The sequence below is a fragment of the Podarcis cretensis genome, assembly GCF_951804945.1.
Source record: "Podarcis cretensis genome assembly, chromosome: 5".
In the NCBI taxonomy this organism is placed as follows: domain Eukaryota; kingdom Metazoa; phylum Chordata; class Lepidosauria; order Squamata; family Lacertidae; genus Podarcis; species Podarcis cretensis.
In genome coordinates this window covers 60,507,343-60,535,246 of record NC_137174.1, presented here as the reverse complement: position 1 = coordinate 60,535,246, position 27,904 = coordinate 60,507,343, and the positions used below count along the sequence as shown (strand labels likewise).

General features: G+C 40.2%; 2 protein-coding genes across 8 annotated transcripts in view; one reads left to right on the top strand and one right to left on the bottom strand.

Moving 5' to 3' along the window:
- AMER3 (APC membrane recruitment protein 3) lies at positions 1-27,767 on the bottom strand. Of its 4 annotated transcripts, XM_079978678.1 has the most exons (5): positions 26,996-27,763; positions 26,709-26,814; positions 20,659-23,674; positions 12,843-12,889; positions 1-5,306 (listed from the first exon to the last, which is right to left on the bottom strand). In XM_079978678.1, the coding sequence occupies exon 3, from the start codon at positions 23,651-23,653 to the stop codon at positions 20,660-20,662; it is 2,994 nt and encodes a 997-aa protein (XP_079834804.1). In that variant the 5' UTR covers positions 23,654-23,674; positions 26,709-26,814; positions 26,996-27,763; the 3' UTR covers positions 1-5,306; positions 12,843-12,889; position 20,659. The 4 variants fall into 4 exon arrangements, 3 of the variants coding, with proteins under 3 accessions (XP_079834804.1, XP_079834803.1, XP_079834805.1); XM_079978677.1 differs by lacking the exon at positions 12,843-12,889 and having other exon boundaries at positions 26,996-27,762; XR_013839611.1 differs by lacking the exons at positions 12,843-12,889; positions 20,659-23,674 and having other exon boundaries at positions 26,996-27,767.
- Positions 1-27,904, top strand: part of GPR148 (G protein-coupled receptor 148) — an 83,142-nt gene that overhangs the window by 49,153 nt on the left and 6,085 nt on the right. Inside the window, exon 3 of one of the 4 annotated variants that reach the window (XR_013839612.1) lies at positions 26,326-26,474. The exons of 1 other annotated variant lie outside the window; for it this stretch is intronic. The gene's annotated coding sequence lies outside the window, so the exon portion shown is untranslated. Of the gene's footprint in view, positions 1-8,515; positions 9,366-26,325; positions 26,703-27,904 lie in introns of those variants that run through there. 2 more of the 4 variants (XR_013839613.1, XR_013839614.1) reach the window with 2 other exon arrangements.

Sequence of the window (27,904 nt, the reverse complement as noted above, 5' to 3'; positions counted from 1 at the left end):
GCAAATAAAACATTCATTTACTTCTTAAGAAACAGCACGATAGAAAACCACATTCAGAACATAGTTCAAAACTTTAAAACATCCATTTGTCCATGGAGCGCCTCAGATCATTGCTACAAGCAAGCCAGTTAATTTATTTTATATCTCCCTTTATACCTATATACACTAAGAAATGTATACGGAGAGGTTCTCAGCCAGTTTGGAGCCTCCAGAATATTTCTTGAGAGCTACATGGGTCTACCTATATTTGAGTTACCTAAATGCAAGGCAAGTAAAGTAAGATTGTAAGTAAACTGGACAGCACTTATGGCAAGCTTTTTAAAAATAATAATAATTAGTGATATTATAGTTCAAAGCAGTCATAAAAAGTTATGGGACTGAAAAGTCTTGTTTACATTGGAAGAAGATAAAGGAGATAATATGCAATAATGTATATCATGCATATAATAACGTGCTGGCACATGCAGAAAAGCAAGAGAGAGGGAAATAACACCACAATGCCAGTCAATCCCTCTGTCTCCAGCTTCATATATTACATTGCTCTCCCTAATGATTCTCCCACTTTTGGCCTAGACTTAAAAAAAGCAAAACGTTCACCTCTCCTGCCAATTCTCCCATTTTAAGCAAAACTGCTTTTAAGGTTCCTCTCTCTCCTCTAGCTTTGGAGTCTCCCCCATTAAGGTTTCTTTGCTGCAGTCAGTTTCACCTCTCTTGCAGTTTTGTAAAACAAGGAACTGGAATTTGAAGTATGCTTTCCCAAGAGCTGAGTGCAAAACTGTCCATCTCCTCTTTGAACTTTGAAAGTCTTCAACTCATTTATGAGTAGATGTAGGCTCCATTGCCCACTTACCTGGGAATAAACCTCCCAATGAACTTAAGAGGACTGAATCTGAGCAGATGTGTATAGGATTGTGCTGCAGTTCAGTTAATCTGAGCTACTAGGGAGGATACTAGAATCTAAGGCAGCCTTCATCAACCTGTTGCCCTCTAGATGTTTGGACTACAAACCCCTTCAGCCCCAGCCAGTGTGGAGTTGTGTTTCAAAATAAAATACCTGGAGGTCACCAGGATTAGGAAGGCTGATCTAAGGTCTTGCAAACAAAACTTGCAAGATCTTCGATATGAACTATCTATTGATTAGATATATCAAAGTTTCTTAATTTAGCATCTTACTTGGCACCTTGCTGGAGATGCTAGATCAAAATATATACAGTAGAATAATGCTTAAATCTACTGTTCAGCCTTTAAACATGAAAGCAAGATACATATTGATGTTTTTACCTTTGAGATTCATTTAAGAATATAATTTGGTGAATGAAAGTTATAATACACATTCCTTGCTTTTTGTGGCTTTATCATGGGGAAGAGCAGGGCCATGTGATTGTGACTTCAGAATCTGGTAAAGATAATTTAAGCATTTTATTTTTGACAGGTTTGTATTCATGCAGAAAATAGGAGCATGGAATCATAGTATACAAGCCACACCTTCCAATGCACCATAAAGACTATACATCCATATTCCTTCCCCTTATGTACATTCAGTATTATGTATTCTTATCCCTCATATAGAAGGGACAAGGCTTTATACTTCCATCCCACCTATGACTGTGCACCATCTACTTTTCTTTCAGACATCTGCTATCGCTATTGACTTTAGCAAAGTACTGAGCCCACTGCTACCCAAAATATCCCAATGCAGTGGGTTGACAATTGGCCTTTATTGGATTGGATTTGTTAGTGTGCTATATATATCTATATCAGCTCTGCCAGCGATATATCCACTCATCTATATCTGTATATATGTAACGGTGTGCCCTGCTTTGAATGATTTCATGTGAAGGAATCTGTCTTCTGCCCAAGTGTTATGAGATTTACATCTACATCTTCTTATCACCAAGGTAGAAGTACAAGCTAATATTAGCTCCACAACATGTTGTTTATATTAAATCCCCCATAAATGGATGAGGGGAGCGCTTGCTATTTTAGCCATTTAAATACACTTAACATGATTAATCTACAGAGTGCAGACCTGAGAGTTGTTAATCCTTCCTAGTTCCCATGGCCTCAATGGAATTTGGGGGGGCACACGACTATGCACTTCACAAAAAGAACACCTGTGCTATCAGATACTCACTAGAATTTGAGGGGGACATCTCAGTAATTATGATTTTTGTCTGGCTTCACAATGGCTTTGATCCCTAAACCATTTGGAGCTTGGAATGTATATGATTTCATTCTATTGTGGGGTTTTTTTCATTTGTCTACAGACACAAATGTGCAGTGTAGCACATATCACAGAATCCAGCAACCTGGAAATGCCTACTTTGGTCCGTCCGCCCCCCAGATCCTAGTCCTTGTGTTTGTGAAGAAAAGCTTTAAAATACATGAGAGATACCTGCTGAGATATCAGAAGTCAGATTTTGGCTGCTTAGATTTCACACCCCATGGATACTGTTTCTTGACTCCCGCCAATCTCAAACTTCTATACCATTTTTTACTTTCGTTTCTCCTGTTTTCTCTTTCTCTTCACCTCTCACTTGATCGTTAAAAATATTCCAGGTTCTGGAAAGAAAATAATTATCTAAACTTATAGCCCAATGCTACAAATGAGTGTGTGTGTGATATCTAAGACATCATGGAGGCCTTTCATTGCATTACCATTTTCCCATTTCCATTCTTCATTTTCAATCTTCCTTGAAATTCATATAGTTCCTAGCCTTCCCCAACATATGGATTAAATGTGTGAGGGCAAGGGGGAAGCTGGGAAGAAGACATTGTCCAGAGCAGACTTTTCCTGTCTGGTACCCAAATACATATTTATTTATTACATTTGTACCCTACTTTTTTATCCAAGGAGCCCAAGGTTCTCCCTTTCCCCATTTTATCCTCACAACAACCCTGTGAGGTAGGTTAGGTTGATAAATGGTTGCCCAGTGAGCTTCATGGCTGAGTCAGGATTTGAATCCTGATCTCCCAGCACTCTAACCACTACGCTCTCTTTTGTATGTGCTATCTGGGGCTGATGGGAGTGGTCCTAAACTAGATTGGGGAAGGCTGCTGTGGACCATTCCTTCTTTACAACTTCCCCCTGCCTATAATCCTTCACTTTACCACATCTGTCCCTCCTCCATTCCTTCTTTATTTGATCCCTTCTCTTGGTGCTCCTTCAGACTCCTGCTTCCCACAGCCTTCTGTCTGCCCTTTCCCTTTGTGACATCAGGTCAGGTGTACACATGTTGGAACCAATGTGAGTTGACTGGAAAAATGCATACCAGCAATTGTGCATATTCTCACGAAGGCATGGAGAATATGCACAAATTGGCATGGTCAGCAGGGGGGTTTGCACACTGCCCAATCAAAATATGGATAATCACTAACTGATGTTGAGGAATGTGAATTCATCACAGCTGTTTCATTTGTTGCCATACACATTTTATACGGTAACATTTTCTCCTCAGTGCATAATCACCAAGATGATAATATGTACAATGATAATATGTACAATAATATTGTCCTCTTGTGCACATTCCTCAGCTACATTCCCTGGAAACTATGTATGTTGACTAGGCAATGTGCAAAATCCCTAGTTTGTTTTTTTCTATTTTGTGCACATCCTTCATGTTGCCATATGAACATGCAGAGTCACCAAATTCCTTCCTTTAACTCAGGTCACTGCATTCATTTGTACTTTGTATCCTCAGTAGCATATTGTCACAGAAAAGGTAAATAAGTGTCCTGGTATGTAATTTTACACAAGACGATGAGATGAAATAATAAGCAGCAACACCATTGGCAGTTATTGGAGAATGAGCTGTCAGCGCTAGAAAAAGATGTATCATGAATGATATCCAAAATAAAGCAACAAAATAAGAAGCAGAAGAGAAGAAATCTCAACATAGAATTCAAGTAATTTTAATATGCAAGCAACAAAAATAAATTATGATATAGAAGGCACAGCTATGATACAAGAAGAGATATGTCATATGGATATATGAGACTGAGGAATTGTGTGTTGCATTCAACTAAGTCATACTCAGTGTAGACCCATTGGAATAAATGCACTGAAGTTAATCAAGAACATTGATTTCAGTTGGTCTATTATCTGAATATATCTTAGATGCAAGAATATTATTTTTATTATTATTAACAGAGCATCTAAAGTAAGTGCTGTCATTCTCTTCTGTATACTGGAGTATCAGAATTGAAACAGCCCCTTTGCCTAGGTATTCTACTGCAAACATTTTCGCTGAAGATGTGACTGGTCTGAGAAAGATGCTCCTGTCTTGCAAGAAACAACAAAAGGGGAAAAAAGAAGAAGATGGTCCCAGCTAAATGGGACCTTCTTTATATACAATGGAGAGAAAGGATTTGAGCCATGGAGGGAATACTTGCCTGGGTTACATCTTGTTAAACTCATTTTGGTTGACTTCGGTTTGAGTGCATAATGACTGACTAATTCAGCATGGTAGCAAGGGGCCAGCACCATGGGAACTCATTTCTCCTAATGCAAAACATGTTGCAACATTAAATGGACATTCAGATTCGTAAGGTCAGTGTGTACTTTCTTTTCTATCTAGAGAAATTTTGGCACATATACTGGAACAGGGTCGTCATTCTAAACCATTGCTTCAAAAGCAGCATTTGGGTCACATTCTGTCTTGAGATAGATCATGAGTGCACTCGGTAAATTTTTTCTTCTTTTTTTTGCTGTTTTGCATTTGATTCACCTAGTGATGTTAGAGGGAAATGCCTCATCCAGGACTGGAGCAAGATCATCATTAAAAGCATCGGTCATTTATGCAGGGAAATGGATAGGGAAGCAGAAAGCTCATAAGCTGATGATCACATTACTGAGGCTTGCTTCTCGGTAGGATTTCCAGTCCAGGAAACAAGTGTGCAGCACCTATTTGCATGCAGAGAAATCCACTGTAAGCACAGAAGAAAATGTGCACAGCCTTAGCTGGACTGGGGCACTGCCTTTCAACATTACCCAAACCAGGATAATTTTGGCGTATATCTATATTCTAAAATAAAACAAGTATTTTCATCCAACTCAAAAAGACTGAACTGTGGGCAAGAATGTCGTTATACATTGCACACATCCATTCAAGGGACCAAGTGGCAAGGTGTCAAGAGCTTATAATATTAAGTTCATTAAAATCCACATTCTTCTGTTAAGAGATTAGGAGGTGCATCCGCTGTAGTGTCTTCATGGGGTTTCTGTCTCCGATGACACCAGTCTCTTACCTCATTCTGATACATGTGAGAAATTGGCATTTGCAGAGCGTGGATCTTTAGCATCACTCCTGAAACATAAGAAACATGTGGCACCATGTCACAGTAATTCTATAACAATCCTTTGCCAAACTACTCTACAATATGAAGAGTAAATTTGATTGTTCTAGTGCAGAATCCCAAACTTAACAAAAAACTATGTTATTTTGATGTTATCCTCTTTTTTGGGGGGGGTAATCCATTCCCATCATAGGGACGCTGGTGGCGCTGTGGTGTAAACCTGAGCTTTGGGCTTGCCGATCAGAAGGTCGGCGGTTCGAATCCCCATGGCGGGGTGAGTTCCCATTGCACGGTCCCAGCTCTCAGTCCCAGTTAGAAAGCACACAGTGCAAATAGATAAATAGGTACCACTCTGGCAGGAAGGTAAACAGCATTTCCATCCGCTGCTCTGGTTTCCTATGGAACATACAGCCTCAGCTACCTGAAACCCACTATGTAATGTAAATTTGGGGGGGGGGAATAACTTTCTGCCACTCTCACCATATGGCCTTCTTTTAACATGGAGCTGCAACACTCTATATCCTCCACTCTACAATCCCTGCTTCCTTTGTAGATTTGGAAAATGGAGCAAGAACTGGACACCAAGTAATGCAGTATATCTCCAGAACTCTCGCCAGGACATTTCTTCTCTTTCATCAAAATCAAAGGAAAGAGATGATTCTGATGACAAGGCCTCCAAACTGATTTTTAAAATTATTATTACTATATTTATTAACCAGCCTTCACCAGCAGGTCCTGGGGCAGGATACAACAATTTAAAAATTCAGAATTAAAAACAATTAAAATGCATTACATGGGTTGAAAGCATATCTGCAGATTTTCACATGTGAAGCAATGAGACGACTTCAGCAATGCACCCAACTTGAAATTCAGCAACCACCAAGCAGTGGTTTGAATTGTGGCATAATTATAAAAGTGCAGTAATCTAAATTGGTCTGAAGCAATTACATGATCTAAGACACATTTTCTTCACATTCCTTTGCAGCACATTTTGTCTTGTGTGAAGCTGCCCATAACCTGCCAAACTTTGTGTGAATACTGTGTGCATACTCAGTTCATTTCATTGAGGGATTGGGCCTTTCGTATTCCTACTAACCTCTCATAAATTGGTAACACTATTTCTTATAGCAGAGTGACATTGTCACCCCCTACAAAAAATCTACGTATGTATGCCAGCTTTGTATAAACAGAGAAAGTGTTATATTAACAAAATGAACATTATTAAATACTTTGTTGCAGATGTATATTTTATCATAGCACTGCCAGAAAACTAACTCCTGCAGCTATCATATAAATTGCTGCAAAATGTAGGTATATTGCTGGTTCTCACAATGTGCTGTGCCTGGCAACCCAAAGGATTGTGTGAATGGGGCCTTTATTGTGGCTGAAATTCCTTGCTCCTCATAAATCATTCTGTGACTTTGCAATCTTGTTGTGACTTTTGTCTACTCCTTAGACTAATTTATTCCTTAGGCTTCCTCATTCATGAATTTTTCCCCTTTCACATTTAAAGAAAAGCTGCTTATGCAGTAAAGTTTATTTCTGAACAACTTTCCCTTATTTGCATCACAAGATAACTTATTGTGCCTGCTTTGCGCTATATATATATATATATATATATATATATATATATAATTATTTATGTGTCCTTTTTTGCTATAATTTATTTAATTTAGGGATCACCAGCAGTCCTAAACTCCCTTATCCTTTATTCACCCATGTGAATACTTTATTATTTTATTTGCCTTTTACAATACCTATTGTGAACATTTTTGAAAATTTAGATTTTAATAAATAAGCAGTGATTTAATAAATACATTCCTATTTTATATAACAGTACTTTGCACTTAATGTTCATTAAAATAAATAAATAATGTAACAATAATAATATAGTGTTCATCCACACAATCTATATTACAGTCACTCACACCCACATATGCATGCATACATGCATACAGACATGGGGCAAGTGCAGGTGGCTCTGTGGTCTAAAGCACTGAGCCTCTTGGGCTTGCGGATCGGAAGGTTGGCAGTTCGAATCCATGCAATGGGGTGAGCTCCCATTGCTGTGTTCCAGCTTCTGCCAACCTAGCAGTTTGAAAGCACACCAGTGCAAGTAGATAAATAGGTACCACTGCAGTGGGAAGTTAAATGACGTTTCCATGCGCTCTGGCTTCCATCATGGTGTTCCATCGTGCCAGAAACGGTTTAATCATGCTGGCCACATGACCCGGAAAGCTAGCTGTGGACTAACACTGGCTCCCTCGGCCTGAAAAGCAAAATGAGTGCCACACCTCATACTCACCTTTAACTGGACTTAACCATCCAGGGGTCCTTTACCTTTACCATACATACATATATACATACATACAGGTGTATAAAATCCATGAATATGGATTCATGATTATGGATTTATATTAAATTTAATTTAATATAAAATTAAATTTAAATTCTTCTCCTTCTGTACAGCATACGTAATTTATAGCGGAATACAGTTTATCCTTATGTCTGTTCTACCCAGTTCTCTTTTAATATAGATTACTATTGGAACCCACTTAGCTATTTCTTCTCTAATAATTTTATGAGGGTGCATCATTGCAATTAATCTTGTTTGTAATTGTTTCCAGACTTTCTTATTTAAGGGAGCAATCATTTGAGTCTATTTTATCCCTTCATTACCACTACATTTTTGCGTAGTTTGTGTGTGTGTGTGTGTGTGTGTGTGTGTGTGTGTGTGTATTTAACTGGGTTTCCTTCATTACCATTTGTGAACTCATGAGGGTTGCTTATCATGGAGAAACACCTTTCTACACAGTTTTGGGCCATTTTTGTCTTCATGGGATCATAAGCTATTCACCTCCTCAGCCTGACTTGATCTTGGAAGGTCAGTCCAAATATTTGTGCTGCTTTCTCTTTTCTCCTACACCAGTGTTGTTTTGGTTAGAAAACAAGAGTCATACAAGAAATTGAAGTTAAAAAAAAAATGTTAGTGACACTCTGCCCTCTGCTGGCTGAAATGTTTTTTTCCTTCCACCTGCTGCTTCTGATCATGGTTACCCTCCAATCTACAACCACAAAATGTGGCATTATATCTTGGGAGACGTAGTGAGCCCTTGCCAAGCTGACGCCAAACAGAGTGAATCTGTGAAATTATTTATTGTATAAGACTCTAACTTCATCAAGGTTTTGCTTATCCTGTTACTCACTTTGTGGTTTATAGGTGCTCTGCAGTGGAGGACATATAGCCTGGATAATTTACAAATATCTATCAAAAAGACTTCTTAGAGATTATGCATATTGTCTAAAGAATGTACAAGATGCAGTTAAGATATACAAAGACCCCAGGGCCTATTGGAGATTATGCATATTGACTGGAGAATGAACAAAACGTTCTTGAGGTATGCACATTTCCCAATATGTATATTGTATATTGACTGGGAATGGTGCACAATTTCCTCTTTCATGGATCGATTATGAACATATATTCCATGAGGTGCGGTGAATGTGCACAATGCCCAGCTATTATGCACATCAGCCACTAAGCACACATTACCTCTAATAATGGTTGTGTTCTATTTTAATATTTATTTCATAGGAGCATGCTATAAAACCATGGAAGAGGCTTTCTCGCACCATTTGGTCCTGGTCAGTCCAAATACTAAAGATTTAGTGATAACTGATTTCAGCTATGAGTTACATTGTATCTCTATCCTGAGTCTTTGGGGACAAACTGGATGGAAAAGAAATCTAAACTAACCAAGTACATTACTGGAGGAGAGCAGGTGCCTGATGTTATCTTCGTCTCCTGTCTTCCTCTCTCCCTCCTGGACACCCTTGTGTGAAACGAATGGAGGGGAAGAAGAGTTCAGAACCTGCTCTCTCATTGCAGGCCCAAATGCCCTGTGGGATGGGTCTTGGCGGGTAGATTTTGAAATGGACTTATAGCCATTTTTATTGTTGTATTTTGACTTTACTCATAAGCCTCCTTAAAGGCAGGATATAAATGACTGGAATAAATACAATAAATAAATGGTTCACTTGGTGTTAGTTCGTGGCACCTCTTGCCATCTGCCGTGATGTATGCAGCGGGGCATCTAAACATTAACTATGTATGAGGAGATAGCCAGGAGTGAAGTGGCAAAACTAGTGCTATAGCTGCGGAGGGATTAAATTATTGATATGAAAGCTTGGCTTGCTTGCTTTTTCCTTTTTTTAAAAAAAAAAAGCTTCCCTCTTTGCTTTTGAATAATACATTAAATTCTGTGCCAGTAATGATCATTTTCTTAATATGCTGTGAGAAAGAATGAGGACAACCACCACCAAAGCTTTCTCTACAGAAAGACGTTGGATTGGCAGCTCAATCTTGCGAGTTGCTGCACCAGCAAAGATGCAGATAAAATGAAGACCCAACAACTGCTGTACCAGCCTATAAGAAAGGCCGTGCTTGGCAGTAGTTACTGTGCTAGGCTAGCACTAAGGTTCAAATCCCCACAGAGCCACAACAAAGTTTGCTAGGTGACCTGGGGCGAGTCACTGCCTCTAAGCCGCACCTACCCCACAGGGTCATTGTGAAGATAAAGCAGGGAGGAGGAAAACTATATATGCAACCTTCAGCTCCTTGGAAGAAAGGTGGGGTATAAATGTCATTAATAAATGTGACCCATTGGGATGCACTTGCCCTGCAAGCCAAAATGTTTCCTTTCCTAGGTGGGTCTTGAACCCTCATTCCAAGGGGGCTTTTGTGCTCTCTCTAGACATCCTACCCAACAAGCTGTGTTATGTGGACTCTCCTTCCTTACCTTCGTGCAGTGTGCTCCAGACTGGTGGCTGCTAGCAGCATAAGGAAATCAAAACAGCTGCATGCCTGGGACTGACAGTAGCAGAGTGGTCATGGACTGAGCCAAGTGGGGCTGATGGCACAGGCAGTGCTGTGGCATGATATTTCGGGGGGGGGGGGGGGGTTGGTGCAGGGGTGTGTGCTGAAGGCATGCTCCCAACATTATTAGTTTATGTTTGTTCCTTCCAAGCACAGTTTTTCATTGGTTGACTTTGGTGGCATAGTCACTGCCACATTTACACTGATTTTGTCTTTTATGACTGTGTGTTTTCCCCCTCCCTGAATAGGTACTGATGTCCATTACACCAGCATAGTGATGCCATCTCTGCTGCAATTGGTGTATACAGGATTGCTCTGCTAATGTACTAATGGCATTATTTCAACTCAGCTAAGCCGCAGGTTACTTCTTAACTTTTACATCTCCATCCTTTCTCTTTTGCAGCCTCGCTTTTGTTCTGGAACCCATCGTGTCCCAACATTTTCCCTCATCCTTCTTTGCAATTATTTAAATACTGGTCTACCCTGTGCCTTCTCTTCTGATCCTTTGGCCTATGATCTCTTGCTCTCCTTCTGCTCCCCACCCGGAGTGTTGTTGTTTAGATTGTATACCTGTGGGCACGGTCCTTTAAAAAATAAAAATAATTACTCTACATAAACTTTGCCTCCTGTGTATTTTGGAAAGTTGTTTGTCTCTTTGTCTGTTCACTGCACTTTTGGACACTTCTTAAGATATTGTAACCAAATTTTTCATGAAGGGTGCTGAGATCAAGAATCTGGTTTTTGTCTGTGTGTTTCCCACAGCCCTGCCCACCCCAAACCCTATCTCGCCTTGCTTTGTATCCAGCCCAGCATTCAGTCTGAACCCTGCCTTGCCTTGTGTCTAGCAGGACTGCCTCCAGGTCACCTACGGAGCTTCATGAGTGAGGATTTCAATCTGGCTCTCCAAATTCCTGGCCCAACACTCTAACCACCACAGATTTCTGACTGAAACTACATATGAGAAAATATAACACTGAATCTGATTTGGCCATGCTGGCTGTCAGTACACTTCTAGACCCAGTGCATTGTGGAACAGCTTCCACCTTGGGAACCTTGCCAGACCTTTAAATCGTAACCAGAAGCCCTCTTCTGAGCACCTCCTCCTGTAGAAGTTCAGAGGGTTGTGCCAAGCCAAAGGGCCTTTTCCGCACTGGCTCCCCATCTAAGGGCTGTTCTCCCTAAAGAGGCCTGTCTGGGAGCAACTTGGACATCATTTCACTGCTGGGTTTAAACTTTTCTTTACTTCCAGGCATTTGAGTGTTGGTGTTTTATTGTTGCTTCTTGGGGATCAGCTTTGTTTTAAAGTTTATTTTTTGGCAATTGTACCATCAATTCTCAGAGTGGTTTAATTATCCATTCTTCTTCTCAGGGAACCTTACAAAATGTAGTTCTGTGTAGGCAACAGGGGTCTCCTAATAACGCTCGGCACCTTTAACAAACTACAGTTCCCAGAATTCTCTGGAGGAAGGTATGACTGTTAAATGGTATGATGTTGCTTTAATTGTATAGTGCATATGGGGTGTTGGTCATGTTTATTAACTTCAGGGAGTCTGCTCTGTGGAGGACTAGCACTGAATACCACCCATACATACATACTGAGCTTAGATGGTCTACTGGTCTGACTCAGAATAAGGAAGCTTCCTAAGTTCTACAGAGTACCAAAAATAAATAAACAGCAACGAGAGAAGGGAGAGATCACGGCGTACAGTAGATTTGCTTGCCAAAGAGCAGCTGCTAAGAAAGCCACAAAAGGGGAAAGCAGACCAGGGATTCAGTACCAAATTACTACAAAAAGGAATGTTGGGGAGAGAAGCAAATGCCCTCCCAAATTAAAGGAGGGGTGTCAGGAGCACAAAAGGAGCATTAATGGAAGAGTCTCAGAAAACACAGAGGGCAAAATGAAGAAAACAGACAAGGAGGCATAGAGAAGGGGGAAAATAAATGGAGCCAATTCAAGCAGCAAAGTCAAATAACAGGAAGCCAAGAGAAAAGGGGAGATCCCCAAACAGAACACCTGCCTGGCCTGTAGCAGATCTAGTTTGAGCCTTAACACCACTAGCATTTTATCATGAATGTAGCATTTAGCTGGGCTTTTAAATTTGGGCATGGGAGAAAGATTCTGAATGGCATCCATTTATTTACTGTTGCAATACATTGCAATAATATTTGGGACTTCTGGATTGATGTCCCGGGGGAATTTCTGAAAGGTGGCACTTTGTCCTGGATCTTAGGCAAGTCAATCAAAAAATTGCAAGTTTTTTGGCGTTTTTGTAAAAAAAAAAAAAAAAAAAGCAGCTCAACAGCTTTGGGGATTGTCTAAAAAAAGCATCAAACACTAAAAACTTCCTGATACAGGGCTGCCTTCAGATGTCTTCTAAAAGTTGTGTAGTTCTTAATCTCCAAGAAGGCCCTCTGCCTGGTTCCCTGTAACTTCACTTCTCACAGTGAGGAAACTACCGGAAGACCTTCAGAGTAGGACCTCAGTGTCAGGTTGGACAATGGGGATGGAGATGCTCCTTCAGGTATTCTGATATTATCTATCATTTCTCTGGTGGCCTTCTTCTCAAATTAAGAATGCCCCATCCACACAAAGAGTGGACACGATCCAGCCAAAGTAATGCACTTCTACATCCCATTTAGTCCAATGGGATAGACTTTAATGTGCACTTACCTGTCCCACCAAAATCTATTGTGGCTTATAATAATTCTTTATTATGCCTGCAGTGGGCACAGCAAAAAAAAAAAAAAAGCAAAAAAAAGGAGTAATAGCACTGTAATCTGCATGCTGTTTGAGAAGGCTTGTCTTGTCCTAACTGAATTCACAGGGTGGTCTGTCTACTTAGGATCATTTTCTTCAACTTTAGAAAGCTTAATCCAATTGCCGTGCAATTAGTACTGCAGTTCTGTGGGCTTCTTTTCCACTAAAAGTTTTGGAAGAGCATTAGGATTGATTCACATGACCTAGTTACAAAAAAGCTGATGGGCAGAAGGGCTTTGGCTGCTCTAGTAGCACCAAGCAGTTTCCATTGAAACCTCTGCTAAAATAGGTTGAAAATGCTATCTTTTCACAGAGGTTTCAATGGAATCTGCCTGGTGCAGTTGGAGCAACAAAGCCCTTGTACTGCAGTTCCCAAATGCCCAGCAACCAGCTGGCTGCCAGGTCCTGGGGAAGCACTGCACACTGGCCCCATCCCCATGGGCCAACTTTGACAGGTAGGCAGTGCAACCTACCTGCAAATCACCTGGTGTCTTTATGGCATCAGATGATTGACAGGTGGGTTCTTCTGTCCACCTCTCAAAGTTGGCCTGTGGGGATCGAGCCAGATAAAGAGGCTAAAAATGTTCCCCACCCCGACCTAGTATGTAAGGAAGTAATTATCTGTGTTGCCATTTTGCCCATCATAATCAGAATCACAGAGCAGGAAGGGACTCTGAGGGTCATCTAATCCACCCCCCTCCAATGCAGGAATCTTTTTGCCTAATGTGGGGCTCAAATCCACAACCCTGAGCTTAAGAGTTTACTTCTCTACCAACTGAGCTATCCTAGAGGAAATAATATGAAGTACTCAAATGGCCATTTCAAGCGCTGATCCCTGATGAGCCTCTGCTGACCTGGCTAGTGTCAAAAAGTCACTTTGCTTGCCATGTGTCTGAACTCATGGTCTAACAGTAAGATGACAGCATCATAAGTTCTGTGAGGTCAATGAGACTTCCTAATTAGCACACCTAGGATTAGGGATGGGGGAAGAATGTCATTTCCATTTGCAAACAAACTGGACTCATCTTCACCTCCAAGACTAATAGACAGCTTGGAACAGTATTACCCTTTCAATTTTGCAGTTCTCTGAATTTTGCATTATAGGAATGCACGTAAATACATTTTAAAATATGCCTTTCAGGGGGGGAAGTACAGGTTAAAATAAATATGCAGTTATGTATTTTTAAGTAAGCATTTAAATCTGTATTTAAATCTTAACTTTTGCCCAGATTTTTATTTTAATTACGGATTAATGAGATAACAGAACACATGCAATATTGACACGGAGTGAAACAGACACACTCTGCCATCCCTACACTCCTTAGGCTCCCTCACTTCACACATAGTTCACTGTGCCTGTAAAACTAGTGTCTGCAGACAGCAGATGAGTATGTCATACCAGTGCTTTTGCCAGGGAGCTGCATTTGGTCATGGCAGCCTACCATGCATACAGATGGAGGAGAAATCAAGCATTTGCCATGTAACGTATGACGAGACTCTGAAAAGGTTCAGAAAGAAAAAGAGAATGAACACCAGCTGATTTGCCTTCTGCACTCTGGAATCTACATTAATAGTCTTCACAAGATAATTCAACTAACGTAAAACCAGCTACCCAGATTCCTTCCCTGCCTCCTTTTTGCCCCCACTTCATTTCTTAATCATACTGCATCATATTCAATATGGTTTATAAATGTAAACCCAGTTATGGAAGTATTGGTCACGGGGAAATATTTAAATGACAGGCTTTGAAGAGGCAAACCGCCTGTACATTTTATCTTAGGGTATTCTCCATTTCGCCTATTTTAATGTAACAGGAATACTATTGTGATCTCTGCATCCTCATCGCTTGGACAATACAACTGCACACAGTTTACAATTTACTATTTCTTTCTTTTAAAAAAAAAATCCATTCATGAAGCTATAAAAAGAAAGAAAATAAAAAGAGTATATAAAGCAGATCCTGACTTCAGATTTGCAATAATCATTCACACCCTTGATCTACAGCAGGCTGTAGTGCTTTAGTGCTCTCCAGCATTGCTAGAGCATCGCAAGCCAACCCTGTAAGCCTGTATCCATGGAAACGTCCTACTGAAATAAGAGGCATGATAGCAAATCAATCGTTTTATTCTGAGAAAGGACTATAACAATGTCTCCGAATGTCTTATACAGCCCATGTCCAAAAAGCCTACATGTCTTTAATTAAAACAGGGGTAGGGGAGATTGCACTTTAAGACCAGTTGAGGCTAAATATTATTTGCTGTGACAATCAGTGAACAAGTCAAATGCTGACAGTACAGTGAAACAAAGCCAAAGCTGGAAGGAGCAATGCTTAATGAAGTATAAAATTGTTTAATTTAGCATCTATTTTTTCCTTTCTGGGCACATGCTAGATGACGCTCAAAGCATGCCTGCGGAGTCTGGGGCACATCACCAATCGGATACTGGTTATCTAGTTAGGAAGCAGTATCTGGTCTTTCTGGTAGCAAATTAGTATCCAGTACAGTGGTACCTCGGGTTAAGAATTTAATTCGTTCCGGAGGTCCATTCTTAACCTGAAACTGTTCTTAACCTGAGGTACCACTTTAGCTAATGGGGCCTCCCGTTGTTGCCGCCATGGCAAGATTTCTGTTCTCATCCTGAAGCAAAGTTCTTAACCCGAGGTACTATTTCTGGGTTAGTGGAGTCTGTAACCTGAAGCGTATGTAACCTGAAGCGTCTGTAACCCGAGGTACCACTGTATCATGACTCTTGCCCATGCAATGATGCAGTCTCCATCAGATGCCATTTCAGAGCCACGTTGCCAGTTTTTGACTGACCTCTGCTCCTGTCTCTTCAGCAGCAGCTTGATGTCCAGGAATGCAAAGCAGCTGTGATTCCTGCATGGCAGGGGGTTGGACTAGATGACCCTTTAGGCGCCTCTTCCAGTGCTACAATTCTAGCATTCTGTTATTCTTATTTCTGCTGACTGAGCTGCTTTTAAAATCACAAGAGCATGACAGGCCAGTTTTCCCCCTGATTACTTGATAGCCCTACTCGGACCATGCTGCTTAACTGCAAGTCTTAAGATTTGGGGATGCTTTCAAAAGCTGAAATATGCATAATTTCTCTTAGTAGTAACACACAGGGAAGAAAAGTGGATCTGTGAAGAGATGCTATTTTTTTTTAAGGCCAGTTATCTAGCCACCAAATATGAATACCCCTTATTAGGACAAAGGTTTATGCATATAATCTCATGAAGAAGCCTGAGTACTTTTGCTGTGAATAAAGTTGATTTTAGATTATGGATTGTGTAAATGCCTTTTCTGAGAGCTTCATTAAAAATCAGTGATATCATCTTTGCCTTGGGGTATTTCCTGTGCTGTTGGCTAGAATAACAGCCTCGTGTAAGTTCCGAGATATGGTCTAACTTCCTCCCACTTCCAATATGAAAGAAATCTCAGGCTTTTCTAAAAAGAGAACAGAAATGCCAGACATACCTCACAACGATCTTATAGATCTGCTCTTGAGAAATATTGTCAGCTGCAGCCCATCAGTCGGTGGTACACAGGTAACTGCAGCCACCATCTAAATAGGACCTCTTCTCCCACCAGTAGAAACATAAATAATAATTTATGATTGCATAGATCGGATGAGATCATAAGGACAATGATCTCATCTGTTGTTTCCAAAAGGTTTCATGAAATGATGCATTTCAGCCAAATTACCATGCAATCGTACACATTAATAGCTCCTAATTGCTGAGTCAACTCAAATAAGCCATCTCACATGCTACTTTTCCCTAGCAAAAATTATCTTTTCTAACATATAAATGGCATCACACATCAGTTCTGGGGCAATTACACAGAACTAGGAATCACCGCATATACAGATTCCTTGATCTGTGTACTTGGAGTACCAAAAATACACTGATATTAATATTTATATAAAAAAAACAACAACAAGCATATAGTTTAATCTTCATAGTGAAAAATGTAACATGGGAAGCAATCCCAAAGGCATGTTAAAATGTGGGTTGATTCTATGTGTGGTGGGCCAATAATAGAGTCATAAATTTGGAAGGTACCCAAGGATCATCTAGTCCAACCCCCTGCAGTACAGGAATCTCAGCTAAAGTATCCATATCAGATGGCCATTCAACCTCTGCTTAAAAACCTCCAAGGAAGTGGAGTTACATTATAGCAAAGCAGCCTGTATGTCCAGGTTCTGATTTTCTCTCTCAGATGTGTTTACAGAGAAGTAATAAAATAAGAACATCAAGACTTTTGTATGCAGTCAAGCAATAAATCAGGTGCATGCCAAAATCCAGCCCACACACCAAGACCTCCAAGTTTAATACATATCTAAAATTATGCAAATGAACCTTAGCAGTACACCATTAAATTAATATCTAGAGTAACCTGTCTATTCTTTTTCCAGAGAGCAAAAGTCATGCCTTCCTTGGGAAGTTAACTATAGCATACAAACTGTAATGACATGTCTCTGGTCTGGCAGGTGTCTACACTGACAACTCGTGGCATGCTACAGCTGCTAGTGAAACAACGTATTTGAAAATGCCCCAAGTCAGTTTGCGGTACAATCTCATAAAGCACTAGTATAGGGTACATTACCGCTTCTGACAGCTGTGTCTGCTTTGCTTCTGCTTTCTGCAACTACCAGAAAGCAACTCATGCCTAGAAAAGATTTGTTTCCTGCTAGGTCCACATAATTCAGCACTTGGTTTGCCTCAGCTTTAGTCCCTCTGGGTTTTCTCATGAAGGCCGTCCTCAACGTTATATCTAATCCTTTAATCCACCACCATACCTGCTTACCACATTATTGCTGTCTTGAGGGGCTATAGCAACAAAACCAGGACAAAAATAAAAGAGAACAGCCCCCTCCAGCCACTATTTTGATTGCATCTTCAGGATGATTGGTGCTCATTACGCAATTGGGGGCAGTTACACACAATCCCGCTGTTTGCATCTGCAAAACCTTTGGGGTGGTCACACTGATTCATTTCCAATCTGTGCATATCCTGTAACCTTCTGCTGATATCCTGTAATTTTATATAGCACAGATGTTCTGGTTTATTTTTGTCCCACTTTCATTGGGCTATATAGCAATAATGTGGTAGCATTTGGGAAGCATCACAGAACAAACCAGAACAGAGGGGGTAAATCACCATTAAAGCACTACTGTTGGGTCAAGGGCATGTTGCAAAATACACCTGCAATAAAACATTAGTCTGGAGGGTATAAGGAGTAACGGGCTTTCAGGAGGAACTTACAGGATATGCCCTGGTTGGGAATGAAGCAGTGTGACCACCTTAAAGGTCTAGTCGTGGCCGACTCTGGGGTTGTGGCGCTCATCTCGCTTTATTGGCCGAGGGTGCCAGCGTACTGCTTCCGGGTCATGTGGCCAGCATGATTAAGCCGCTTCAGGCGAACCAGAGCAGCGCACGGAAACGCCGTTTACCTTCCTGCCAGAGCGGTACCTATTTATCTGCTTGCACTTTGACGTGCTTTCGAACTGCTAGGTTGGCAGGAGGTGACCACCTTACGCAGGCGTAAATAGTATTGAAAGTGGGATTACATATGACTGCCCCAATAGCATCATGGGCATACATTATCATGCATATGCAAATAAAGGGATATCTGGACAGCCCTAATTCACCTCTGTTGGGTACACTTCCATTTTTAACACTGTATCTGACTTCCTGAGGACAAGTGCCCATGGCTCTTTCAGTCATGGATTCTACCAAACCATGCAAATGTCCTAGCTGCAGACCTATATTATTATTATTTATTATATCAATACCGCTCTATACCCGGAGGTCTCAAGGTGGCTCGCAGAAGAAAACCAGAACAGAAAACCACAAAATATATGATCAAGATAAAAACAACAACCCCATAACCCCCCCCAAAAAAAAACATTTTAAAAGGGCATAGGATACATCCTATATACACCCTAAATACTTATCCGTAACATCTTTCTGCTTTTACTCCTATTCTAAATCCAGCACATGTTTTCATGTTTTAAATGCAAATATCCCATTTGTTTACTGTGTCAATGTGTAAAATAAAAATAAATTTATGGAAATTGCAGAGTTTTGAGAATCTAAAAGACAAAGTGCGAGACTGGCTTCATTATTATCAAATATTGGAGGTCTACAAGTTGGACAGGAAAATTGGCTTCCAGGTGGAAAAATCAAAACTGGAAACAGAGTTGTTAGAGTCCAAAACTAAGAATTTGTCAAAAATGTATAATTTGCTGTTGAAATGGAATACACAGGATGAAACAGTTAAATCAGCTATGATTAAGTGGGCACAAGATATTGGTCATAACATTATGTTCGCTGACTGGGAAAGGTTGTGGACCACCGGTATGAAATTCACGGCATGTAATGCCTTGAGAGAGAATATTATGAAAATGATTTATAGGTGGTACATGACCCCAGTCAAGCTTGCAAAAATTTACCACTTATCAGATAATAAATGTTGGAAATGTAAAGAAAATGAAGGTACATTCTTTCACTTCTGGTGGACATGCCCAAGGATTAAGGCTTTCGGGGAAATGATATATAATGAAATGAAAAAGGTACTTAAATATACCTTCTTGAAGAAACCAGAGGCCTTTCTCCTGGGTATGGTAAGCCATGTGGTGTTAAAGAAGGACAGAACTTTTTTTATGTACGCCACTACAGCAGCAAGGATTCTTATTGCAAAGTATTGGAAGACACCAGATCTACCCACTCTGGAAGAATGGCAGATGAAGATGACAGACTACATGGGACTGGCAGAGATGACTGGCAGAATCCGAGACCAGGACAAAGAGACAGTGGAAGAAGATTGGAAGAAGTTTAAAGACTATCTTGATAAATATTATAAAATTAACGAAGTTTAAAAAGATATGGGTTTAAAAATTAGTGGTTTGCAGGGGCGTTGATTAAGGAAAAAGAATAGAATTATTAACAACTATGGGAAATATGGGAATGGATTTGCTGACAAGATAAATGAGATTAGAATACAGAAGGGAGAGGTGTGAGGAGGTCGGTGAAATTAGGTTTTGAAAATAAGGTTTGATTTTATACTTGTTTTGTTTGTGTTTTGTTTGTTGGTTTTTGTATGTTTTTATTGTTGTTTGTATTTGTGTTTATATGTGTTTATTTGAAACTTAATAAATATTATTTTAAAAAAAATAAAAATAAATTTATGTTGTTCCATAAGTAGCAATATAAAAAATGAACAATTTATTTATGCCATGAGGTTTCTTGAACCTGATATCATATATGACAACAGGTGTGGGAAAGGTGGGTGTGGTTTTCTCAAAGTCACCTGGGGGGCCAGTCCCACCCGCTGGTTGTCTGCAGCAAACACAAGTCTCTCCCAACCAGGTGACTAAGTAAGAAAAGGTTACAAAAGAGTGGTGTCTTTTTATGCAGCCAACAAATACCTTATGTCTGAGCATGCAGACTAGCAAAAATGTTCGTAGGATACCAGTTTTTCTGGGTTTACTTCACAAACTATATTTCCACATCTCTCAGTAATCAGAGGTAAATTAATCTAATCCTTACTAGAAAGTTGCTAAAACTGGGGGTAGGATTTGGGGGGACATGTTGGAGGGTAAAAATATATAGACATTGTAAATAATAACCCTTCAGAGGCTTTGTCTATGGCAAAATGAGTGGGCAGGAAGCAAGTGCCTTCCTAATGGGTCTCAATGCACTTAGGGTCTTCCTTCAAGGACTCACCTTATGACAGCAAGTCATCACGGGTCTTCTCCATAACTGCTCTCTCTTTGGTAGCATCCTCTAAAAGTGGAAGAGTGGACACCTTTGGCAGTACTTTACACTGGAACGTTGAATAACCACATAACGGTGTGCTGCTCGGTGGAACTTCTTGGTCTTGTGAATGTTTCTCCAGCAAACCGCTCCTTCTGCAGAAAGGCTGTGAAAAGCCACTAGTTGTGTCTGAGCAGATGGAACCAAAGAGTGGCAAAAATGTCGGCCTGCAAATGTGTGCCATGGTGGTAGAATTTTGAGCACTGAGTTCAAATCTGAAATCTTTGATATAGGACAGGGCTTGATTATTCAACTGAGCATATTCAAAGGGTAGTTTGTTTTTTGCAACTGGACCCATGCAGTTTAGGATACTTGTGTTTTTCTGATCTTCAAAACAAATGAGACCTTTCTTTTGATCCGCGAGAGATGTAACACTAGCACCAATATTTGACTCAATGTTACAGTGGCTTGAAGGGTGGCTGGAAGAACCTTTTGGGCTTGGGGTTATACAGCTACATTCATTTTGTATTTGGTTTGTGAATTGAACTATAGCGTCTGTATCACTGCTCACTTCATTTCCAACACAATCATCTTCCAAGTGATTACTTGCAGAGTCATGATTGATCTTTAGGGAAGCAACTTGAGTGACACAATGTTCCAAAAGCCTCATTACATTCGTGTCACTCTCCTTGGATGTCTGGCTGATCTGGCTTTGGGGATGACTGAGATTCAGTGGCTCAGTTGGCTTGTCACATTCAGCAGACCAGGTTTGATCCTTCATCTCATTTTCCTCTCCAGTCTCTAGAGAATCTGGAGAGGTTGCAGCAGTCATATAAGAAGAACATGATTCTGCATCATGGTTATCCATTACCAGTGGGTTATCATCAGTTGGGCAAATTGTCTCCAGATTCAAAACTTCTAGTGAAAGAGTTTCATTGCTAGATTCTGTGCATTCTTCTGTGAGAGATATCTTCTCCATTAAAGAAGAGCTCATTAGGAGATCATCCCAACTCTCTGATCTCTGTGTGTCGCACGATATGCTGTTGTCTGTTGTGAGCCCAGATATTGCACTCCAATGTCTTTCCCTATCTTGAGAACTTTCTTGAGTTGAGCTGCACGAAGGAACATCACTTTGGCTTTGTTCAGTTCTGTCCGCTGAATATACCTCAGTTCCATTTTTGCAGTCAGCTGGAGATGTCTCTGCATTGTTTTTATTTTCCTCAAAAGCTGATTTACACATGTCTGGGCATGTGCTGAGACTGGTGGGCACTGGCTCACCATCTCTCTCCATCTGTGGGGGAAGGTTCTTGGGAAAGTCTTGGGGGGAAATCAAGCCTGGGTTTTTCCTCAGCCAGTTGATGATTCCCATGGTCAGGGAGAGCTCCGTATCACAGAGCTTAAGCAAGCATTCCTTCCCTTTCCATGTGCTGTGAAGGAATCCTTGACTGATTATGTCAATGGCTGGTTGAGAAGCCATATTTTCTTCTGACCCTACGTGAAAGCTATAAATTGATAAAGGGATTTCAATGGCCTTTTCTGAAGTGCTTTCAGACATACATAGGTCATCATCTAGAACTGGGCTGATCTGAGCCTCATTGGGATCATAAAATAGTTCATAAAGGGCATCGCCACTATAACTGTCTCTTGGAAACCTACCTGGTACCCCAGGGGACTGATCCTCCCTTATTTCATCATCTTGCCCAGGAGAAAATGAATCATAGTACCCTTCATCACTGGTTGACATGGATTCCTGGTTGTCACTCTTTGGGGTCCCTGTATCTATGGAACTCTCTTTGGAAGAGTCAGGGGAAGAAAGCAGATCAGTCACTGAGGCACTGGTCTCATTTCTAGACTTTCCCAGTTCACTACTGGGTATTTTCAGAAGCCTCCTATCAAACAGGGTCTTCTGATGCAGCTGCACTGATTTGTTGATGTTGTCCCAAAGTTTTGCAAAGTCTCCTGCTTCATTCTGGGCTGGGGATGCAAGCTGTTCCACTCCTCCTTGAAAGGTTCCCATAGCAGGACTATCTTTCTGTTGCGATTGCCTGAGCGAGATTTCTTTGCTAACCTCCAGTTCCATATTAGCTGAGCTCTCGTCTGCGAAGATCTCTCCGCACCCAGTGAGAGAATCAAAGCTCTTCAGGGAAGCAACATCTTCGCACAGAGCACTGGAGTAATCATAGGAGGACTCTGACAGCAGCTCGCCATCAGAAAATTCTTGTGCCAAACAGTCAGCAGAAAACGTTTCTCCGGCTTTGAAGAAATACTTGCCGAACCTGCCTGCCAACTCTGACTTGCAGCCTGGAAATGGCAGCCTTTTTTGTTTCTCTGACAGCAAGGAAAGACTCTCTGGCTTGTTTTTTTTCATGTGAAATATATCCCGGAGGCCTTTTTTGGATCGCTTCAGGGAAATCCTCTTCCTTGGGATACTTTTTGCAACCGCTGGCACAAAGGGCACCTGTGGCACAAAGTTTCGGTAATCAATCATCTGCTGCGGGCTGTTCAAGAAGTGGCTTGAGTTGCCCACCAATTCTTTCTTGCTGCTGGAATTCTGTGTGTTCCCAATTCCAGAAAAGCTGGCACTGTTGATCATCCGCCCTTTACTTCTCCCAGGAGCTGCAACACCTTCCTCTGAGATCTTGTTATTGTAGCTGCAGTGTTCAGTTTTGTCCACACCTCCCAGAACACAGTCATGGGTTTTACTTTTCCGTACAGGTTTGTAGAAGGATTCTGGGAGCAACAAGATGCTCTCACTAGATCCAGTCTTGATTGAGCTGTTGGAAAAGCTGTCGCTTCTATCTGTAGAAAAACTTGCTTTTTGGATTTCAACTGCAGGGTGGCTCCTTTCTCTTATGTCTGTTCCTACATTGCCCTTTTCCCCAGGACTCAAGCTCACTAAAGGTAATTTCTCATGGGTCAGCTGCATGCTGGATTTTATAAAGGTTTTTCCTCTTTTGAACTCCATGTTGTCTCATCACATCTGGATCTACAATCAAAACAAAGAGTAAACTTAAGGAGTACTTCCAGGATTCACTTGGTAGCAAGCAACCACCACAAAAAAAAAAAAAAAAAAATGCTTCTGGGAGACTTTGTCTAAAATCAGGATTTTAAAAGTCAATAATAATAATAATAATAATAATAATAATTTTATTATTTATACCCACCCAAGTCAAGAAGCAAAGGCTTAAAATGTCCTAAGCAAAACTAACACATCTAGATTTATTCAAGTTCTTGCTTCCATGTTCCCTCTAAAATGACAATAAGTGGTGAGACACTTAGTAGTGTCTGTTCAAATGTTTCCTGATCCAATCAGGATGTTCAAAGTGGGTTGTGGCAAGGTCAGGAAGTAACTCCTCTTGCCTTCTTAGGAACGTGCTGTGCACTTTGAATATCCTGGTTCTAGATTGAGTACTGTGCTGCAGAACTGGTTTAGTCCTTTGTGCAAGACATTTCCACCTGCTGTGTTGTGCTTGAAGAATGGTTGTTTGGTCAATAGCAACTTGGATGTATTTTGTTTTTCAAAATTTAGATTAACTTGATGACCTGGCCCTTAATCTCCCTGTTCCATCATGACTCTTTCAAGATTAGACTGTTACTATAATCTGAAAATAGCAGATTGCTCCACTGAAGTCAATAAAGCATCATAGTTTTTAGAAAAATTGTTTACACTAATTTTTTTTATACTAAATTTATAATTTTCCCGCTACAAATAACAATCATAGCTTGCTTTCCATTGCTCGCACATTCTGCTGTCATCTTTCATCAAGCCACAGCTTTATTTCTAACTGTTATATAAATAATTGCAGCCACAGTATATGGATATTCACCATTTGCAAACTGAGCCATATGACCATTTTTGACATAGTGAAGTTACTCCAGATTTTCACTGACCTTTTGAATATTCCAGCATCTGGTGAGATTGTATGCTATATATCATATGACGGAAAACATTGGGATCTTTCTAAGTTATGCTCAAAGTAGACCCATTGAAATCAATGGACATGTTAGTCCTAACTCAATGGATTTACTCTGAGTATGACCCCATTGCGGGGATACTAGCTAGGCTGTGTAAGTTTCTATCCTGGAGTTTATCAGACCACTATTCATCATACCAAAATAATGAGGAAATTTGTAACCATGCCAAAAATAATTGTGTGAATCAATCCAAGTCTCCTTAAAGTAAAGGGCAATATATTGGCTAAAATACAGCACTTTGACTTAACTGGAGTGCAGATCAACCTACTTTATTGTCAGGATACAGAGAAGCACAATACGTTGTCATTTTTATTTTATTTTTAAAAGATTTAACTTATCAAAGAATCAAACAAATGCCAAAGCAATGTTTGCTTGTTTTATGCTTTACAGTGTATCCTAGATTCATTGAATTAAAGCTGCAGTCTTTAAGCCCCATTTAACTTAATTTGGACTTACTTTTAAATAGGCAGGTATAGTGTTGCCCATTTGAGAGCTGCCACTGGATTTTTATATGTATTGGTATTCAGGAGCTGGACTTATATCTAGAATCTCAGATTACTTTTCTGCTTTTTGATGCTTGGTTATAAGGATTAGGGGGGGGGGAGAACAGCTTTAATCATCATTGAAAAAAGGACTGTAGTGTTCATTCCTTTTTTCTAAAGCTTCTTTTCAAATTGTGCATTTGTCACTGTCACAATTTAATTAAAAGTTTTAATCATTATCTCTCACATAGTGTGCTTTAATGGCAATTTATTAAAGACATTATTCATTGAGATTGTTGCCTATTCTATTTGTTGTTATGGTTTTTAAAAAAAAACAGCTAAAATGAAAATGGCTTGAGAGTACATATTTTTATTCTCTACTTTAATTCTCACATTCTAAATGCAGTGCATATGGATATCACAAATTTTGTATTTTACAGTTTAATAACTGTATTTATTGATATTAAGGCTTATAGTCAATTTGACAAATTACTCTTTTATTTATTTAGAGTGTGATGCAGAGATACATTTAAATAACTATTGATCATCTCGCTGCTCAAACTGATCGCTCTAATAATAGCCTCTCCGTTTCCCTTTGAAAGAAAAATTGAAAAAAGGTGACACAATGGATTTTTGTCAGACAAGAATGTTATTTGTGTGTTATTATCATCATTCTAAATAGAATAATGCAACATTGGCCCCCATCCTTAAAGCATCCTACATGCTTGGAGCACTGTTTTCTTTTTGTTTCATCAGCCCTTTTTATCATCTGCCTCTCTAGGGTAAAATAGCTTTCTAATTTGAATATCATTTTAGGTCAGTCTCCTAATTTCCTCATGAATTCATGAGATTTCCTCATGAATTGGCCAAAACATGTAAATCTCCATTGGGGTTTTTTTCAGGCTTAATATGCTCAGGAAATAAAAATTGCAAATCCTCTGAACATTTAAACTGTTTATATTTTTACAGTATTAAACCCATTTGTGTAGACCTTTGTTTTTTTCAGTAAAGTATGAATGAGAAATCTGTATCTTAAATTAAGCAAAGCCAACTGTTCGTTTAAATGAAGGATGCTATGTAGCTGGAAAAGGCCTTAGTTATCACATATCTTCAGATTTGTGAGAATGAATTACCCAGCAGTATTGGGGGTATTACTATTTCCCCCTTCTTTATTGTGCAGGGTACATACAGTAATATTTCCAGACAATCAGCACAATGGATAGCTCCCTGTGTCAATCCTCTGATCGAAGAAGAATTGCAATAATTACTCTTTCACAGCTAATGCAGAAATGGATGACTGGGGAAGAATAACAGCGCACAGGAATGCGGGCAAGAAATTAATTTGCTTCACAAGATTTCCTTCATGCCAACAGTGTGCTACAATAGTTTATGCAGGTCTTCCTCGCCCCTCCTTGAAGCTGAGAGATTCCCCCCCCCTTCTTCTTCACACCTTATGGAATAACTGCATGGCAGCCAGCACAGTCAGCTAACCAATCACTAGCCTACCTCCAGAGGGGAGAGAGAGAGAGCTCAACAACAACAACAAAAATCTTTGCAGTATACCTGAGAGGAAATCAGCATTTCATTTCTGGATGTATTTGGCAGCCCGCTGTATTAGCCCGCAAAAGCTTCCACCCTGCCAGATCTCATCACCTTTGCTGTTCAGTGCCTACACAAAGAATGAATAAGCACATTAAGGTCCGGCATCAGAAAGAAGAGCAACGAAGAAGCAACTAGCCCAAAATAATCACATACGCACACTGCCACTGGGACAAAGAAAAACAAACACACCACACCCTTGCACCAAAAAAACCTAGTAAAAAGCCAAGGAAACAAAAGATCCTACTCACCCTGTTTTACCATACCAAAAGCAGAAATCTTTGCAATTATATTCTTGTTGCTGAGGCTGCAAAGTGTTTTATGCAAAAGCTCCTGTAATGCATGTGAGACTCTAAGGGGCTGGTTGCTTCTCTTTGCTTCTTTGCTCCTCCTCCTCCCCTCTCTCTCTTTCCCTCCCTCCCTCTCCTCCTCTTCCCCAGCTTTGAAATATTCCCAGGTATTTGATATCACACCCTGCATGGACTTCAGGTTTTCACATGTAGCCAATTTTAGAACAGAGAGGATTCTTTCAGCCATCTGTAAACACCAACTGTTAGCACCCACACCAAAGCATTTGTGCTTCTTGTTATTCTCTGCAAATAAAAGGTTTTGAAATGCCCAGATTCCCCCAGTGTTTATAATGCTGGTTTTCAAAGATGATTAGTGCATGGATTGATATCTAACAGTTTGTAAGCAGATGTCATTATCCATTGTGTAGTAAGGTCGCTGTACTGTGTCCCTTTTTGAAGATGTTTAAATGGAGCATAGTGGGGAAGAAGATAGCTCTCTGTGTCTTCTGCTTATTTGGAAGGCATTTTGCATCAGAAGGGAGATGGGAGGTGAAAAAGGCAGCAGCAAAAGGCTTCCCACATAAAAAAAAAAGACCCAGGGCACTTCTAATCTGTTGCTTTTTCGTGGGTGGGGCTCAGTCACATACTGGCAAATTCACATTGTACAACTGAAGTGGATTTGGTGCTCTTTTGGAAGGCGCTTCCAAAAACAACCTGACTTTCTGCAGTAAGGAAAGTGGTGTGAAAATAACAACTGCTTGATATCACTTAGGCTGCACTACACACATATAACCTCCCAACAAATAAATCAGAATTGATGCTCGAAGAACAGTGGACATCTTATAACCTCCCATAAACTTTGTGCAGATA

Bases quoted from the DNA above. Each gene is read 5' to 3' on its own strand.
- AMER3 (XM_079978678.1), bottom strand. From the start codon at position 23,653: ATGGAGTTCAAAAGAGGAAAAACCTTTATAAAATCCAGCATGCAGCTG.